Source organism: Aythya ferina (assembly GCF_964211825.1).
Source record: "Aythya ferina genome assembly, chromosome: 1".
Taxonomy (NCBI): domain Eukaryota; kingdom Metazoa; phylum Chordata; class Aves; order Anseriformes; family Anatidae; genus Aythya; species Aythya ferina.
The window spans coordinates 134,987,301-135,006,740 of NC_140296.1; the positions used below are offsets into that span (position 1 = coordinate 134,987,301).

The 19,440-nt window shown below is 36.5% G+C and overlaps 1 protein-coding gene across 5 annotated transcripts in view; it reads left to right on the forward strand.

Annotated features, from left to right (window-relative positions):
* The window catches only part of ATXN10 (ataxin 10), a 120,073-nt gene that overhangs the window by 69,815 nt on the left and 30,818 nt on the right, over window positions 1-19,440 (forward strand). For all 5 annotated transcript variants that reach the window (XM_084496915.1, XM_084496913.1, XM_084496914.1 and 2 more), the window contains exon 10: window positions 18,102-18,165. In XM_084496915.1, the coding sequence (XP_084353041.1) occupies window positions 18,102-18,165 (64 nt within the window). The remainder of the gene's footprint in view (window positions 1-18,101; window positions 18,166-19,440) is intronic.

Below are 19,440 nucleotides of genomic sequence, written 5' to 3' on the forward strand. Positions count from 1 at the left end.
GTTCTGTTTGGAATCTGAATGGATATAACCAATGTTGTTGCAGTATTTTGAGGTTGAAATTCATTCTGCTTGTGTAACTTAAGGAATATATTTTTTCTGCTTTTTAAATGCAACAAAAACTGCTAGATTGTTGACTATCTCTGAAGTAAAAATATCCAGTATTTTTCATTTCAGTCCAGTAATTATTTAGGTGGCATATTCAGACTATTTTACTATTTACTGTTTACGTTATTATAATCTGACTGATATTTCAAAATACTGAAATTGCAGTTAAGATGTGGATTAGGTTTTCTTTAGAAAATCAAAGGTTTTGTATTATTCACAAACTAAATATTTGAGTTGCTTACTTTTTTTTTCTGTGACAAAGTAAGAGATCAGATTTTGGTCTAGAAATTACTGTTCTAAAGCATAATTATGTAGATCATTGAATTCATATTGAAGTTGGTGACATTTCTGTTGAGTTATAGTAAGGGTACTGCAATGTTTACCTCCAATTTTTTTTATTTTTTTTATTTTTTTTTTAAGGACAATTTCTAGCTTTTCTAAAGTTCATTCACCCTTTAGGTCAAGGAAATTTGCATTTTGATTCAGGAATATTCCAAGATTTATTTCAGGCAATTGTTCTACACTGTAGTAACAAAAAATAATAAACAGAAATGTAGTGTTTTGCTTGCAACAAATATGGAAATAATTCAGTGAAAATTAGTAATAGAACTGATAAGTTCCCTTGAACTTAGGTCTAGCTTATGTTCCCTTGAACTTAAGAAGTTAATGTAATGGTATGTTTCCCATGAGGTCTAATTAGTGCCCTCAGTTATGCCAGCTCCCCACAGCTCCAGTCATGAGAAGCCGATGCAGTTTAAAAGGACATTCACTACTGCCAGTTCAACTGGAACTTGCAATGCAACTGGAGAATTTGGTGGCTGGGAGTCCCTTCTTTTATTTCCAGGTTTTGAGTCATAGTTTCATGTGAGCACCTCACTATTTCATGACTTTCTTTAAAGTGCTTTTAGAATTTGTAGCTGCTGAGAAAAGCTTAAAAAATGCTTTCTTCATTTATAAAGTAAATATGTAATTTTTAATGCCCCCATGACAGACCGGTCTGGTGGCAGCTGATTCAGTTCTTCTTCAGTGTTCTGATTCAGTACTTTTTCTGCTCTCACCTTCTGACCCACCATTACTGTCAAGCTACTCCTGCAGGCTTTTCTATAAAAGTATCGACTCGTCCCTTTCAAAATCAACTTCAAAGAAAAGTGTTTATTAATAAAATCCTGTAGATGCTTTCTTTGTTCTTAAAATGAAAATAAAAAACAAGCAACAGCCAAAAAAATAACCCCTTCCCCCCCCAAAAAAAAAAAAAAAAAAAAGAATAGTGATTTGTAGACCTTAAGAATAAAAAAAGAATCATTTCTTACCTGTATTTGCACTATTTTATTTTTTAAAACACATTTCAGCTATTGAAATGGACCCTCTCGCTCCATTCATGAGATTTTTTTTCTTTAATGGACTTCGTTATGAAGAGTTCCTGTGCATATGTATATTTCATTTCAAGAAGCTGTAATAGCTGTGTGTGTTTTATTTATATATACATTTAATGTAGAGTAATGAACCTTGAATAGGTCTTTATAGATTTCAGATAGAAGCTGCGGTCTTGATTTCATAGATACAAACCTGTAATGAAGTTCATGATTTGTTGGAAGAGGGGAAAGGAAATAAGAATATAAATAAAACTAAAGAAAATATTTAAAATCTTGTACACAATTTGCTTTCTGCCTGTGGATACATATACCTTGTTTTATGAAATATTTTTACTTACATTGACTGTTTTGAAGGTTGCATTTATTATAGACTTGCTAAAACAATTTGAACAACACCATTACAAATTCATTTGCAAAAAAATAGAATTCTGTTCATCACAGATGCATGAATTCAGCTAGAAGCTGGGAATTTTACTTTCATGGTACCTGCATTTGTTATTACCAGACTGCAAGAAATTTAGACACAAACACTTGAAAAAAACCTGATATTTGTAATTTAGAGGTAAATTAAGAAACTAGTATGTACTCTACTTATGTACAGCTTCATGTATCATCTTGTTGAAGAGCCTGAGGCATTAGCAAGCTTTCAACATGAAATCTAGTGCTAGAGCATGCATACCTGAGTTATTGTATTATCATACATACTAAATATATGGCTTTTTTAGGTGTATAAATCACAACATCAGGGTTCTTTACTAAATGTGAAGTTGATCTTAATTTCAAGAAGGTGGCTAAATTTATCTTAATAAGAGATTCTGATCCTGTACAAAGGTTATGCTTGCTGAATCATTAAAGGAAAATGCATATTCTCAGAATTTCAGGTAAATGTAGTGAATAATCATTTGACTTTCCATAAGTCAGGATTGTCAGCAAAGAAATACAGTCAATGTCATGTGAGGTCTGAGCTAGTCCCTTGCAGATACAGTAAATAAAATGTGTTAGGGACCATTTCTAACCTTCAGGGCAAGTTGCCAAATGCAGCATGGCTCACATCCATATGAAAGAATTCTGCTTTTAGGGCATGTCCACCTCAATCTTTCCCTATGAAAATCAAATCACAGAACTGCCGTTCCCATACTTCTCATTGGGAAGAGTCCAAGGCCTGTGCTGTATACCCAACCAGTCTTGAATGTTGTCTAGAGGAGTGCTAATTGTCATGAGTCAGCAGCCACTCGGGGACCACCGTAACAGTAGACAAACTGGGTAGGCACAAGCCAGTGCTGAAGCCCGGTACCCTGTATCTTCTTCTAATGCAATTAGAAACTCTGCTGAAATGAGCTGGAATAGGCCAAGTTTGTTGGAGCCTTCAGACTTCACTAGTATTTTGTTTACCTAACAATTGACGATTCTTTCTCTTCCTTCCACTTAATGTTCTACATCTTCTGTAATGATTCTTGTACTTGTTTTGATCATGGCAGGAGGAACTAGACCTCAGGTCTCATTGGCTTGAGCCATATAAAATCAGGACGCTCACTTGAAAAAGTTCTTTGCAGATAAACATTTGACAACTTATTAGTTCATTTCTAGGTCTCTTGAATTACAGAACATGGTTTTGAAGCTGCTATATCCTGCTCCTGTATTAACGACTGTGGCATTCTATAGTTTCTAATCTTTTCAGTAGCTTGTTTTTTGTTAAAATAGGTCTGAAAACACAGATAGCTCTCACCCTGCAGTTTGAGTGTTCCATTTATCTGTTTGTCAAAGGGTGCTTTGGGGAACAGCCATACAGAGTTTGTAGTATGCAGTTTAGATGGGTTATGAAGCAAGTGGAGCATGTCATTTGATAGCTGATTTCCTCAGCTGTCATGGGAGTGTACTGTAAGATGTAAGGATTTTATTCTGTTTTTATGTATTGTTTGTAGAAGTTTGTAAAATTGGTACAATTAACAGAACTGTTGGAAAGGTCCAAGAGCTAAATATTACGCAGAGTACAATTTAATTTACTTTCTGAATCCTTTTGTGGTTTGCCATTGACAATTTAGGACTTCCGAAAAGTATAATGGAAAAGTTATAAAAACTTTGTTATCAGAATTGCGCAGTGTAATGTTTGTCAATGGGAAAAGTTAGCAAAAGATGTTGCATTTATCAAAAATGGTGAACAGCAACTACAGGATCAACATTCAGATTCATTTCTCAGTTAAAAATGTAATACTGTTACTAGCAAAATGCTGGAGGATATGTTTGTATAAGAGCTACAAAGAACAGACTCCAAAGCAAAACCTTTTTATTCTAAAATGCGAGGAACTATTCTAAAATGCGAGTTCTTCTATCCACGAAGAACTGGTTGGTGACCTGCTACGGCACTTGGATGTGCACAAGGCGATGGGGCCGGATGGGATCCACCCAAGGGTACTAAGAGAACTGGCAGAGGAGCTGGCCAAGCCACTATCCATCATTTATCAGCAGTCCTGGCTATTGGGGGAGGTCCCAGTTGACTGGCGGCTAGTAAACGTGACGTCCATCTACAAGAAGGGCCAGAGGGCAGACCCGGGAAACTACAGGCCTGTCAGCTTGACCTCAGTACCAGGGAAGCTCATGGAGCAGATCCTCTTGAGAGTCATCACGCAGCACTTGCAGGGGAAGCAGGTGATCAGGCCCAGTCAGCATGGGTTTATGAAAGGCAGATCCTGCTTGACGAACCTGATCTCCTTCTATGACAAAGTGACGCGCTGGGTGGATGAGGGAAAGGCTGTGGATGTGGTCTACCTTGACTTCAGCAAGGCTTTTGACACCGTCTCCCACAGCATTCTCCTCAAGAAACTGGCTGCTCTTGACTTGGACTGGCGCACGCTTTGTTGGGTTAGAAACTGGCTGGATAGCTGGGTCCAAAGAGTTGTGGTAAATGGAGTCAAATCCAGTTGGAGGCCAGTCACTACTGGCGTTCCCCAGAGCTCGGTGCTGGGGCCGGTCCTCTTTAATATCTTCATCGATGATCTGGATGAGAGCATTGAGTGCACCCTCAGTAAGTTTGCAGATGACACCAAGTTAGGTGCGTGTGTCGATCTGCTGGAGGGTAGGAAGGCTCTGCAGGAGGATCTGGATAGGCTGGACCAATGGACTGAGGTCAACTGCATGAAGTTCAACAAGGCCAAGTGCCGGGTCCTGCACCTGGGGCGCAATAACCCCAAGCAGAGCTCCAGGCTGGGAGATGAGTGGTTGGAGAGCTGCCTGGCAGAGAAGGACCTGGGAGTGATGGTGGATAGTCGGCTGAATATGAGCCAGCAGTGTGCTCAGGTAGCCAAGAAGGCCAACAGCATCCTGGCTTGCATAAGAAACATTCTGGCCAGCAGGGCTAGGGAGGTGATCGTCCCCCTGTACTCAGCTCTGGTGAGGCCGCACCTCGAGTACTGTGTTCAGTTTTGGGCCCCTCGCTACAAGAAGGACATTGAGGTGCTTGAGTGGGTGCAGAGAAGGGTGACGAAGCTGGTGAGGGGCCTGGAGAACAAGTCCTACGAGGAGCGGCTGAGGGAGCTGGGCTTGTTCAGCCTGGAGAAAAGGAGGCTCAGGGGTGACCTTATTGCTCTTTACAGATACCTTAAAGGAGGCTGTAGCGAGGTGGGTGTTGTTCTGTTCTCCCACGTGCCTGGTGACAGGACGAGGGGGAATGGGCTTAAGTTGCACCAGGGGAGTTTTAGGTTGGATGTTAGGAAGAACTTCTTTACTGAAAGGATTGTTAGACATTGGAACAGGCTGCCCAGGGAAGTGGTGGAGTCACCATCCCTGGAGGTCTTTAAAAGACGTTTAGATGTAGAGCTTAGGGATATGGTTTAGTGGGGACTGCTAGCATTAGGTCAGAGGTTGGACTCGATGATCTTGAGGTCTCTTCCAACCTAGAAATTTTGTGATTATCTGTGATCTGTGAACATTAAATGCTTGAATAGTATGCTTATAGAGGGTTTTCCCCGCATATTTAGTTAAGCTGGTAAAGAATTACACTTTAACACAACTATTACTAGTTTAGAAACCTTTGTTAATATTTTTCCCTTAAATTACAAAAAAATCTGCTTTGTCATCTCATACATTGATATTTTCACTTTCTTATTTGCATATAGTACTGCTAGCCACACCGTAGTAGGTTAGCAGTACAAAACACCTTCATGTCCCTGCTTCTCATTAAGTGTCTAGTTTATATAAAACAACTGTCGAGAAATAAATGCTACAAATCAAATTTGCAAAATAATACTTGTTGAAAGTCATTTTTTTCACAGGGTGCCATGCCATGAGAAGAATATACACATCCTGTTACTTATCCTTAACTTGAATAAAGCCTCTCTTAATGTGTTTTAACACTTTTTCTGTTGAAAAGTGTTTTTTTCATGCCACACCTTTCCCTTGCATTAAAACCATGAAATCTTTTTAATACTTAAGTGAAAGTTTCGTTTTATTTTAATGTTCGGTTTCAATGTGTAAAAAATCATTTAGGCTGTCTCAAATACTCTGTTTTTAAGAGAGTATCTTCTTCAGGCAGTGTTCTTAAACACAAGCATTTTTTATTTGTAAATTGTATGACTAGTTTTCCCACCAAAAATGTTGCTGAAGTAGTTTGTGGCATTATTTCAGTCATGAAAGAATAAATTGTCTGCCTTGTAAACACTGCATCAAAGGTCACTGTTCATTTTATAGTCATTTATGTTAACACTTCTTATTTTTGACACTGCTTACAAGCAGTTCGTTTTACTTTGCAGTAGGTGCTTTCTACAAAAGCACAATTGCAGAAAGAGGCACAAAAAGTTAATATGTGACTCAGGCAGTCTGTTATTGCTATGTGTGAAACAAATGTGTTAGGTTTTAATTTCTGTTCTAGGTTGGGGGAAGAAACGTAGCAGAGTTTTCAGAGCTTGTGAAAGAGGATTGAAAAGAGCAGGATGTTGGATCATCCTTAAAAGATGACCTAGTCCTTATTATGACATTAAGCTGAACATTTCAACATTCTCTTACCTTTACTGAATGTTGCAATAAAAGTTGTTGGGGTTTGTGTACTATGCATTGAGTAAATAAATGAAAAAGTACTGAATTTGGATATAAAGTTTCTTGGAAGAATTGGAAGACCTTTAAGTGGAAGTACTAAGACCAGAACTGATACTTTGTATTGGCTTGTAAGATAAAGAAGAAGCCAATTTATTTTTTGAAAAATGAAAGAAAGCATTCTTGCTTTGCTTTGTTTGAAAAGTTGTGCCACCTGTTCTGTTTTGGATGAAGAACACACCATGATGTGAAGGTAACATATGGAAAAAAAATTAGTCATTGGGAAGAAGGTATAAAATAGTCTCAGCCAAATACTGTAGATCTGAAGCTTCCTTCCCCACAACTTCAGACTTAGGCGCCTGCATTGATTTCCTTTCAAGCTGTCCCCAGTGGGCTGTACTTACTGTCTTGCAGAAATTTGAGACCACAGCTTGTAGTCCTGAAACAAAGCAATTACTGTAATTGCAAGATCTGTTTTTTGTTTGTTTGTTTGTTTGTTTGTTTTTAAATTATAGGTAGGGTTGGCATTGTTCAGTTAGAAGTATTCTGTCCTGTAGTATTAAGAAATGAAGTTGTGTCACATTGTGAGTCTTCTGAAGGCTTCCTTGGCTGGTCTGATTTAAAACACAAACAGCAAACACCATTGAACTGTCTTCTGCCTTCAGTAATCAGTTGAGTCCTGCAATCTACCATTTACAGTCTCTGTAGAGTTACAGAAAGGTATTTTACAGTCCTTTCCTGAAACACTTGCTTTATTTTAATCTGCTTTTAACCTAGTGAAAATATAATTATCATCAAACATAGCTTTATACTCGCATGTAATAGAGTGCACGTCATTTACACACACAGTAGAAAATTGATGGTTTGTTCTTTGACTCATCACTAAAATATTGGAAGCCCTGCATGCAAGAGAATGTGGAAACAGAATAGCAAATATCGTTAATAATGTCTTTGTGCTGTTTTCAGTTTTCAAGCCTGCTAGCTTTCTCCTGTTTTCCTTTCTTTCCCCCACTTCTTGGCTGTGAAGTTTGGGATGACATAAATATACTGAACTTACTCTTTACAATTCCTTAAAATATTTTATTACTACTAAAGTCACTTCATAATTGCAGTAGGAAACTCTGGGATGTGTTGTTATGGGAAATGGCCACCACTTGGGTGGTAGAACTTTCCTTCTAGTCTTATGTCTGTCAGTGCGCTTTGCAATTCAGTATGACATGCTGTTGTATTTAGCTGCAGAAATTTGCCATGAAATGCAGCAATCACAAGCACAAATCATTATATGTTTTGAAATAATACTGGATCTATTTCCACGTGTTACTTTCATCATTTGATTATTGTGTTGCTATCTTTGCCACAGATTAGTTTATATGTGTGACACTGCTTTTTATTTATTTATTTATTTATTTATTAAAACCCTTGGTTCAATCTGAAATAAAAAGAGAATGTCAAGTAATCCTGGACACTACTAAAGTCATTGTTGGAGCATAGTGTATCTGGTATTTATTTTTGCTTGCTGAATTCAAACATTTCTGAGGAAGTGTTTTGATCCGTAATGTTGAGAGTTTCAGAATACTATGTTAATGTGAGAAAGTGATGACATGTGGCCTTAGTGAGGGTATGTATTAATCAAAAGAGAATACAGGTATGAATTTGAATTGCTTTGGCTTCTTTTCTATTTCTACTCAAAGTTGTAAGCAGCTGGCAGTTTTCAGGGTTATTTCAGCTGAATTGGGTTTCAAGGAGCAATTGAAATACTGAGAGAGGATAGCACCAAAGCAGGTATGCAGGCTGTCATGGGAGACGTGAAATACCAAAGTTGTCATGAGTAACAGAATGAAGAGGCTAATAGAGGTTCTCACAACTGTTTTGACAGTTTGTGGCTAGAAGAGTGTTATATGTAAAAGATAATGAGGAAATCAACAGAAACATTTGGTGGTAAGCTATTTTTCTTTAAATGATTTTCATAATTAGGATATTTTATTAAATGTCTGGAATTTTTAACCAGAAGAAAATTTATTCCAGCATGATATATATTTTACATATGAGCAAACTAAAATACACACACACACACGCAAAAACAAAACAAAACAAAAAAATAAAAATAAAAACAGAAGTCCCTCATTTTAATTGAGAGATGCCTAAAATGCTTTGCTAATCTTGATAAGGAAGGCAAAAATATCCTAGCCATAGAAACAGTGGCAGCTTGCCCAAATGGCTTGGAATTTCATATTGCAGTGATTGTTATAATGGCTGAAATGAATCATGCAATTTGCCCAACCTTTATCTCAGTATTTTTTCATAATTCTGGAATAGTTTGAAGTCTTTCATTTTCACTCTGATTTGGAACAAAATGCAATCTTGAAATTCCAATGATATTTTATAAGATGTGTCCTCAGCACAGTTCTAGTCACATTGCTGATTTTTACATTTAATTTCCTTTAACTTTCTTCTTTCTTTTGTTTGAGTGAAAGAAAAAAAATTAGGAGAACCTCTTTTATGACAGTGTTTTGAAAATCAACAAAGACAGTCTGATTACTGGCTTTAGTGGGCTGAGAATAAGATGGTGAGTGACTAGAAATATTCATATATATTCTGTCGTTGATCCAAATTTGTACAAATTCAAGTGATATAAATCACAGGCGTTTAATACTGGGTGATACTTGGCATCACTGTTTTTTCGTACTCCAGCTGCTAGGATAAGCAAAGACTGCACTAGAAAATATTTGGTATTTCAAGTGAAATCCAGCTGTGTTAGACCTTACTTTATCCATTTAAGTAGCAGATCTAACCCTTTAAAAAAAAAAAAAAAAAGACTGCTCCTTGTGGCAGTATCTATTTGTTCATGAAAAGCGGTTTTTGTTTCAGGAACTGTAAATAAGGGAATGATGAAAGCTGAATTGTTTAAATACAAATGAACCAACTGTGTTACTGTCTTTTGTGGGAACCTATTCTGAATTCTCAAGTGTTTATATTATCATCTCAATGGCTGGAAAATACTGTGTTTTTCCTTGGAAAGACTAATGGAAAAAATATTCAGCAACTGAGATGGCTTGTTACCCTTTTCTAGTAGCTGGACACTCCTTAGCGTCTGCTTTTTTTGGCTGAGCTGTGATTGACTGCTAGGTACCTTCTTTTTCCTTCCACCTCAGTAAGGCTAAAACCTTCATCTTCTAAACCAGTCCTCTTCAGAGAGTTTTAAGGTATCACAAAGAAATCCTACTTTTAGATTCAAAATTTTATTTTCTTCCCAGAAAGATAAAAGGGTCACCTTTCTTGGGAGAGCTGAAGTAAGCCTAATGTCTATCCAGGAAATAATGTTAGAAGAGAGAATATATGTATATCCAAAGTTAATGTAGCAGTAGCAATAAGCTTTGTTGCCATGACTTCTGAATTTCAGATATTAAAACAGTTGGCCAATTTTGTCATACAGGCTTAACAGAACAGTAAAGGAAAAAGTATTCTGGGGACACTGCCTTCACTTAAATGGACATAAAGACAGCACTCAGTGTCATTCACGGTAGTGCAAGTAGCTCTCAGACTAGTTAGGAAAGTCTGCTGGAGAAAGGAGCTCTGTCCGCAAGTATTTCAGTAGGTCTGGAGGATGTGGAGAAGTCCAATAATAGACTTGATTGCTGGAAGCCACAACTACCTCTGTTCTATGCCAAAGTGCCTGTAGTCTGGAGTAGGCCTAGGAATACACTAGCACTAAGGGACTGAAGTGTTCTTTTTTGCTTTGAAGTAAAATCTGTGTATCTCCTGTCACTTCTGCTGCTTGGATAAACAAAACAAACAAAAACCAAACTCACAAATGAACAAGATGAAATCTTTTTTTCAGCACCATCATAGGTGTGGAGGAACCTAATCAGTTGATTTATTGCTCCTCCTATTAAGCTGCTCTGTTACACAAAACTGAATGCTGTGTTCTGTTCAGATGTTCAACTACTCTTACTTGTCACCTATCTTGTTGAACAGGTGTTAGAGGAAAACTTACTCCTCTTGGTCAGCCTGTCTGGTGGCAGGGCCTCAAAGATGTATTTCTCATTGCATAGTCATTACATAGTTCTGATAAGGTACATTCAGAAGTCTTTAAACATATCTTTAACAGTGACCAAAGATTGTTAGAAAATCCCTAGCATGCATTTCATGGCGACAATTTTCTTTGGCATGACCTAGTCTAGGATGATTTTCTGTCTGGAAAAGTCCTGCAGACTTGCAGAAAGAAGGGATTTAATGGGTCATAACCATTCACCTGTCCAGAACAGGAGTGGTTAGAGTATTCATGGTTAAGATTTGGATATTCATCTGTGGAGATTTGCAATATTGAAGCCTACTCCAGGAGTCTTTAGGTCTCATGTTTCAGTGCATTGCAGTGTTTGACTAACCATTACTGTTAAACAAAAATATTTTCTGAACGTGTAATATGAATGTTCTCTCCTTTAGGCCCATTACTTCTTGTCCTGTAGACAGTATACATTTTTTTTCCTGCTATTTAAAGCTATTTAAAGGATTTTGTGTTCCCTATCAAACTTCTGCATTAGATTAACCATATTGCTTTTGCTCTCACTCTTTCTTGTTGTGTATCATGGTCTTAGACCTCACCTTTATTACTTTGTTTGTTTTCATTCCAGCCAGCTCAGTTATTTCTCAATACATTGGATTGTGCAAAACTCTTACCTTGTAGTCTAGAAAAGATGTGCTTGTTTTAGTTTGGATAGTTGAGAAATCCAGTTTATTCATTCACAGATAATTAATTCAAAGTTATATTAATATACATATATAATATATATAAGAATACATTTAAATGAACACTCTGACATCTTAAATATATATTGTTTTTAAGATTTCTCTATTGTGAGAGGTCAATGAATATGCAGGATTATTCCACTAATGGGCAAGAATCAAAATAAATTTTCTAGAACTATTTCTGGTTGTTAAATAAGCTGATAAATATTCTAGCTACTCTTTCCAGCCTTATAACAAAAAAAAAAAAAAAAAAAAAAGTTCATATTAGGGCTGAATGAACCTTGTCTTGAACAAATGGAAAGTAAATAATGGGCTTATGCTTCTTCTCACGGTCTTAGCCCTTTTATTTTTGCTGGGGTGAGGTGGAAGTCTCTTACAGTCATTCAGGCTGGAAGGGATTTCAGGAGATCTGTAGTTCATCCTCCTGTTCAAAACTGAATTCAGATCAGGTTGCTCAGATCTTTATTCAAACAAGTCCTGAAGACCCTGAGGAGAGAGAATCCACAGTGTCAGTGAGCAACCTGCTCCATATCCTCATAGTAAATTTTTTTTCTTTATATCCATAAACCACTGCAAACCTGAGTTAGGAGAGTGGCTCAGTCTTCTGCCTTGTAGGCATGGAAGGCTGCTATTTATCAGGTCCTCCTGATGTTTTTTCCTCTCCAACCTAAAAAAATAAAAATAACAGTTCCCTCAATTTCTTTTCACATTGCATAGCCTCAGCCCCTTGAGTTGATTGCAGCTTAATGAGCACTAAGGAGAATAATTGCTTCCTTTGATCTACTGGCTGTGTTCCTGTTGATGTAGCTTATGATGCTGTTAGGCTTCATCATTACCAGAGCATGCTGGCCTACTTTTAGTTTACTGTCCCCTGGTCCTTTTCAGCTGAGCTGCATGTACAGCCAGCCAGTCCCCAGCCTGCATCTTTGTCAGAAATTAGTCTATTCCAGGCACAGGTCTGTGCATTTGACATCACTGAATTTTGAGAGGTCTTAATAGTATCAGCAGTATGGAGTTGTTCCAAATTCTGTGAGGGTGCATTCTGTCTCTTCCTCCAGCTCTCTGATAAAGATTTTAAAACGGATAGGAACTCTCTCTGCCTGCATCAACCTTCATGTAAAGTACAAACTGGTAACAATAACCCTTCATCTGATGATTCAGCCTAGATCCCCTAATTCTCTTTGATTTTTTTAAAATTTCACAGAATTATCAATTTGGACAGAATCTATCTGAATAAATTATTTGCTATCTCAAATAACAAGGTTCATACATATCCCCTGAAAAGCTTATCAGGCATACATCGTGCTACGCAGTAGGGAAAAAATGTAGTTTCCTTAGAAGTTCAAAGATTAACTAAATCCATCTGTTGCTTCATGTAAGTTCAATGTTGGTATTTTGATGATTTAGCTCAAAACATATGTTGAAAAGAAGATAATTTTTATAATCTAGGGTACTAAGAGAAAAGGGAAAATACAGTCAATAGGTTTTTCAATGACCGTAATATATCCTTTAGGTTTTCTGTGGTTGTGCCATCCCAGAGGTGTTATTCTTTCCTTTCTCCCTTCCTTTTCCTCCTCCAGTTCTTATATCCATTAGCCAGTTTAAATCAAATTTAACGAAAAACGTATTTATATGGGTACCAGAGATGAGAATGAGTGAATAGGTAAATGAGAAAGCCAAAGCCAGTGGTCATGGGAGAGGAGGTTGAATAGTGGCAGCTCAGTCCCTGATTCACTGCAAACTAAGGCTGACGTTTGGCAGCTGATCAGCAAATTTATCTCTGAGTCATGTGTTCTTGGGTGTTTCTACACACTCAGCTGTGTGGCAGAACTAGGAGCATTGCAGAATGCAATGCCAAATCCATAAAAACATGAAGTTTGTTGGTTCAGAAGCTCATATAAACCTTTTTTCTTCCATAATGTTCCATAATGTGAATCAAGATCTGAAACTAAGCATTGTTGGACACAACTTGTTTCTTGCTGGAAACTGGTGATCTGTAAAGAATGTAGTATCTGGAGTTTCTTCATGTTAATAATTATTGCTTGTTTCTGTTTTTCAACTTGTTTCTAGAGAGGTGTGTTTTACTGCCATTACCCACATCCCCAACACTTTTTTTAAGCTACAACCTTGTCTTGCTATTTGTCAACGTGCTTGTCAGTAATACGGAAAAAGAAGAGTGGCAGTGTTAGCAGGGATTATTGAAACTATTAATAGTCCATTTCTATTTGTGAGAACACATTTCCTTTTGTTAATCTGTAGTTACAGCAAACAGAACTTCTAAGAAATAGAAGTATTTCTGTGATTGAAACAAGCATGTATTCTGATTCTGCCTTCTGCGTTGATTAGAGACAGACTCAATTGCATTCTGGCAGAACAATTTATGTTGAAACTGTTGTTATCTAAAGGCGTAAACGTTCTTACTGTGTGATACTACTATTTTAGTTGACTGGATAATATTTCTAATGCCAGAGGTGTTGGTGATTGTTTGAAGAGGGTATTTTTGATGGAGGTTTTGCTGTTGTCTGTATAGCTACTGGACCTGGAGATTCTGGTTGCATTTTGCTAGATGTATGCAGGTTTCTTGTTCTGCAACAAGCACTGTCGTGCTTAGAGAATTTGCATTCTTACCCCTGAGCTTGGCTCCACTGCAGTTAGAGGGAAAGATTCAAGAAACAATATATGATTAATCTATACATACTTTGGGCTCTGCTGTGAACTATCATGTTAATGATAATTACTTATGTGAACTTAATAAGAAAATACAGGAAGATTATCAGAGGTAGTCCTGCTCAGATGAATCTCCTGGAGTTACGATAGTGTCTTTATATATTAGCGACTGTAGTTACATATTGCAAATATGTAATATATGCAAATTTTGTGGAATAACATAAAAGCTTTAGTTTGGATCTCATTTTTTTGCATTGTTTTTCAAGAGAAAAAGTGTGTCTTTTCCCTCAGGACTTGCATATCCCAAATCATCCAAATAAAACACGATATATTATTCCTTGGCTTTGAGAGCAGTGGGCATATATATCATCTGTGACTTTCATAAGCTCTTGTTTAATATTTATGTAGTAGCTTTGTGTATGTGGGCTGAAATCATTCTGCTTAGTGTCTGTTTTAAGTAATTGAAATAGATTATTAAATTACAGGTAAAGAGAAATGATGTGAGGAAAAAACACAGCAATCACTCTGTCCCCAGGGAAAGCATTTTCTTTGAAGTGTCATACAGTGAATTTTCTCACTGACATGATATAGATCTTCATTGTGTTTCAAGGCAAGGACAGAAAACAAGTTAAAGGTAGTATAAAGCTATGTTATGAAAGATATCTTTCTTAACCGACAGAGAAAGACACCTGCTTTTGAATGCTGAATCTTCCATTTTTATGGTTTTTAGAAAACAACTTCAGAAACTGACACAAAAACACTAAGGCAAAATTTGCAGTATTGACTTGACTGAAGCACTAGAGATCGCTACCATAGAGCTATATGCTTTTAAGTTTAAGCTTGTTTTAAGTAACTTTTTAAATTTACATAAATAAAGATTTCAGCCTACAGATAGACTGCAGCTTCCTTTAATATTTAAATGCATTCAGAATAAACCATATGTATATATACATGTATATTTGTGTATGGTTTATAATCTCAGATATATGTATATGTGTATGTATGAGATTAAGATATATGTGCATCTCATATGTATATATATCATGTGTGTGTATATCTTGTATGTGTATGTAAAACCATAGTTCTACATAATGAAATAACCTATTGTTTTTAAGGTCTAGTGCAATTTCATGCTATTGGCCAGCTATGCTGTTGGTAGTGTAAATGGAGAATAGATTTAATGGTCTTTTGTAACACAAGCTAATGTGAACAATAAGACAGACACCAGAACTGTCCTATTCCTTAGTTTCTGCCTATATTTTCCTTGGAAATCTGGTTGGATTACAACCATTTTCACACTACCTGCTACATGTTTTCTTCTCAGGATATTTTTGCACTTTATCTTAAGTGAGATCAGAGGCTTGCACAATACTGACTCCTTTCCCAAGCACTGCAGAAGGTCTCTGGAAAAGGTACACAGCCTTGCTCCGTACTGCATTTGTCTTCAAGGGAAGAACTCTGAGGCCAATAATTACTTGGAAAAAATCACTAAAGTCTTCATATTGGGCAGTACAGTTTCAATAAATCTGTGTAAGAAGTTGAGGCTTAGGATGAGGTTTTTCTTGATATTTACAAAATCTGCCATTGTGAAAGGTTACAGTAACTGCCCTTTCTTCAGGCTGATGAGAATGAGAAGATTTGAGAGAGATTCAACATGCAAGTGGGTCAGCCTGGCTGGGGATAGTGATTCTTTCCTTTGATCTATGGCACTTTCGTTTGTGGCTCTACTATATGGAGAGCTGAACTGGCTTACATTGCAGCCCAGATTATTACAGTACACTGGCATGAATTTTAGCTTACCATAAAATGCAGTTTTGATGGATCAGCTGGTGGTTCATAAATAGCCAGTATGAACTGGAACTTCTCCAGCAGTGGTTGCTCAGGAATCAGAGCTTTTGGAGTTGACCTCACGAGTCTCTCTGAGAAGTATATAGATTTGTCTTGGGCACATGGCAAGGTTTCTTTTCCTTATTTCACTGTGTAATAAGTCACATAAGGATGACATACTAAAGCTGGGGTACTCGTAACAAAAGTTAGACTTAACTTGGTAAAACTGCATGCTATTCAAGAGACTCTCGGTGGGTGTGTAACACTGTGGTTGTGAGTCAGTTGTTTTTAAATCAAGGTATCGCTAAGGTTGTGGTCTGATGCTCCTGTTTTCACTTTGAGTCTCATTATAATCCCACTGTAACTTTTGAAGCATGTGTAGATTTTAATTAAAATTTTACTTTTTGCAGAATACTTACTTAGTTAATTGAATGTCTTGTTTGAATCACACTGAAACAGATTACATACTTTATTTTAGCTGACAGTGCTTAATCTAGATTAATTTGTACCATTCAACATTATACTGGTGAAAAATAAAAGGTAGCATTACAGGCATATCAGGGTCTTGCTACAGCATAAAAATCAAATAACTAATATTTTCCAAACATGCACAACCACTGTGTTATTAAAAGGTCACCGTTTGTTCACGCTTTGAAGTATGACATCATACATGATGCATGACCTTTGGAAAGCACACAAAAATGTTGTGGAAAGAATTAATATTTTAAAACTTGCTTTATTAACTGCATTTCATATAGGCATAGTTATACGTGTTAGCCCAGATCTACCAGTTAGGTCTTAAGACCAGGCAATGCTCATTGCTTCTTTTTTGAACTTAAACCTTCTCTGTCTCTGCTATTGTTACTTTCTGCGTTAGAATTTGAGATTATCTAAAGAAGAACTCGAGAGTATGTTTAAATTTCTCTCTGAATTTGTTTTTCTGATTGGTAATCTGTTTTGGATATCACATCATAATCTCCTCCTACCCAACTTCATTCTCTTACCATGTCAGAAAGCTGATCCATCCTGCAATATAAATTTTGATCCACTGTTGTATATGATACATAGAAATGCTTTTGACCTTGGGCAAAAAAAGATAAAAGAGAGAAATGCCAAATTTGAATGATACAACCTAAATTTATATTCTCCCTAAAATCCTTTATACAGCAGTTCTTGTTTTTAAATTAAATTGCAAGGAATTAAAAGAAAAAAAAAAAAGATTTGAACAAGTATAGTTTGGATATCACAGAATGGCTGAGATTGGAAGGGGCCTCTGGAGGAACCGCTTGTCCAAGTTCCCTGTTCAAAAGCAGGTTCATCTAGAATAGGTTGCCCACAACTATTGCCCACAGCTTAAAGAATATTAACAATATATGGATATAATTAATACTCATGTGATTAAGTTTTCTTAAAATGAATTATTGTGTCATTTAAAAATAAATGCTTATGTTTTAAGAAGATATTTCAAAGGTTGAAACTCCACAGAAAATTCAGAACAGGTTTTTGTTTAAATAGGTAACAATTCCTAAAGCTATAAATATGCATGACAATGTATGGTATTATATTGTATCTTAAAATAATAGGTAATTTTATTATGGAATGTATTTTTCCTAAAATATCTATGCTATGGATGTATTGTTAACACCAACTTTACCTGACTTCTTGGTAATGAGGTTAGGTATGCATGTATGAATCCATTAGAACGCTGTGTCATTGTCATCCACAAAACATGAATATATTGGTGTTCAAGAATTCACATTTGTGTATATATAAAATAAAAAAGACAGATGTCATCTTTACTTGTTTGCCATTACTGTAATGAAGACCTTATTAAAGGAAAAAACTCAGTGACTTTCATTTGATACAAAGAATTTGTGCTTAGGTATATACGGATAAAACATTGCTTTTGAGAGTTGTGTACGGAAGGTAAAGAGGACAAGCGGCTCTGCACTAGCTAGCAGTTGTGTGTGTATGTGTATATGTATTTTACAACTTTTTTCTTATGTCCTTATTCACTTTGTAGTTTTCCATGATTCTTCCTGAAAGCAGGCATTACTTTTCAAGTAAGTGTAGCTTTTCTGGCTCAACGTGAGGAGCATATGACACAGAACTTTAATGGAAAAATACCTCAATCAAACATGTGGTAGCTGAAGGAGGAATTAATTAATCAATGTCTGCTTCTAATACTATTTTGTGATAATTTCTGTTAATAATACTTAATTTACTCTGCAATTTATTTTTGCATTTAATATTTTCAATGAAACAGATGTCCCTTTTACATTTTTACATTATTTCTTTCACGAAGCGTCGTTAGTATTCCTGAGCAATTTGTTAAATTAATCTTTTGTCTTTATTTAGGTATATGAGTTAGATGGCATTCCCCTGATCCTGGACAACTGCAGCATTGATGACAACAATCCTTGTATCCTTTACGGAAGAATTCAAATCTATTGAATATGACACATTTTTGGAAACTAAGAGAAAAAAGATAGGGGAGCTTAATATACATTTGTTAGCATTGCTTTCAATTGGTACCTAAGTCTAACTGGCCTTAGGATTCTAGCTTGTTTTTAAATGCTTGGTTGAGAAGCAAGTGAATTTGTGAAAATGCATTCGTGAACTGGACACTGAGTTGAAATGTATTTTGTTTCCTAAAATAATTAAAATTACTGTTTTACAGTGTAAATTCACACAGCTAACTGTGATAGAAATCTGAATTAAGGCCGTTCTGTCATTGTGTCAGATCTGGAGTTTACATTTCAACTGAAGTCTGTTCAGTAGACTGTAATAAGCACCCCCATCAATTCTATGCACTTATTAAGTCTGTCTGTGGAGAACTTATTCTAAGCACAGAAACAAGGCTAGCAAGCTGCAGAATGAAAATGTGTATAATTGAGAGTGTCATCTGAGTTATCACTGTTGCATTGTGTGCACTGTTTTTACATTCATCAGTTTTCGTATAGAGGGAGACTTGATAGTGTTTTGATGGTGCACTGAGTAGTAGAGTAGTATTTCTATGGTCATGTTCTGGTACGAGGCACTGCAGGGATGCAGAGGGAAGGGCAGGAGAAGTTATGCTTTTCCAAGCAGAAGAGCAGCCTTGAGAAAACCTAGTCAGGAGTTTTGAACCTGAATGACTTTGCTGGAAAGCACAGCTCATGCAGCAATGTTCAGAATCTCTTTCTACAATTATTCCTTCATTTTAGCTGTTATTAAAATAGAATAAAATTTGAAGTCTTCAAATGATAGAGTTGTAATTTACAACCTTGAGTGAAATGAAAATTAAATACCAAGTTGGAGCCTTTACTGCATTTTGGGCGATGAGAAACTTCTAACCTTTTGATACAGGCTGTTAATTTATGGCTGAACTATAAACCTCTTACCAGAAGATAAAACTTAGTTTTAAAGATTTACTTATCATAGTGACACCTCTTATTATGAGCTTTCATCACTGATTCATAGCATGCAGTTTGCAGGTACATGGAAAAAGTACTAGCACTTGGGCAGAGCGGGGGCTAGCCTGTTGCAAGGTTTACTGTTGTCAGCTTTTGGTGAACAGTTTCTGGCTACTGTTTTATTGTTTTGGTGTAAAGTTATTATTCCAAGCGCTGTTGTGTTGTATGAAGTTAATGCTTTCCTGCTTCTCTTCTGCCTTTTTAACATTCCTTGTCTACTGTGTTCTCACCATGTCTTATGT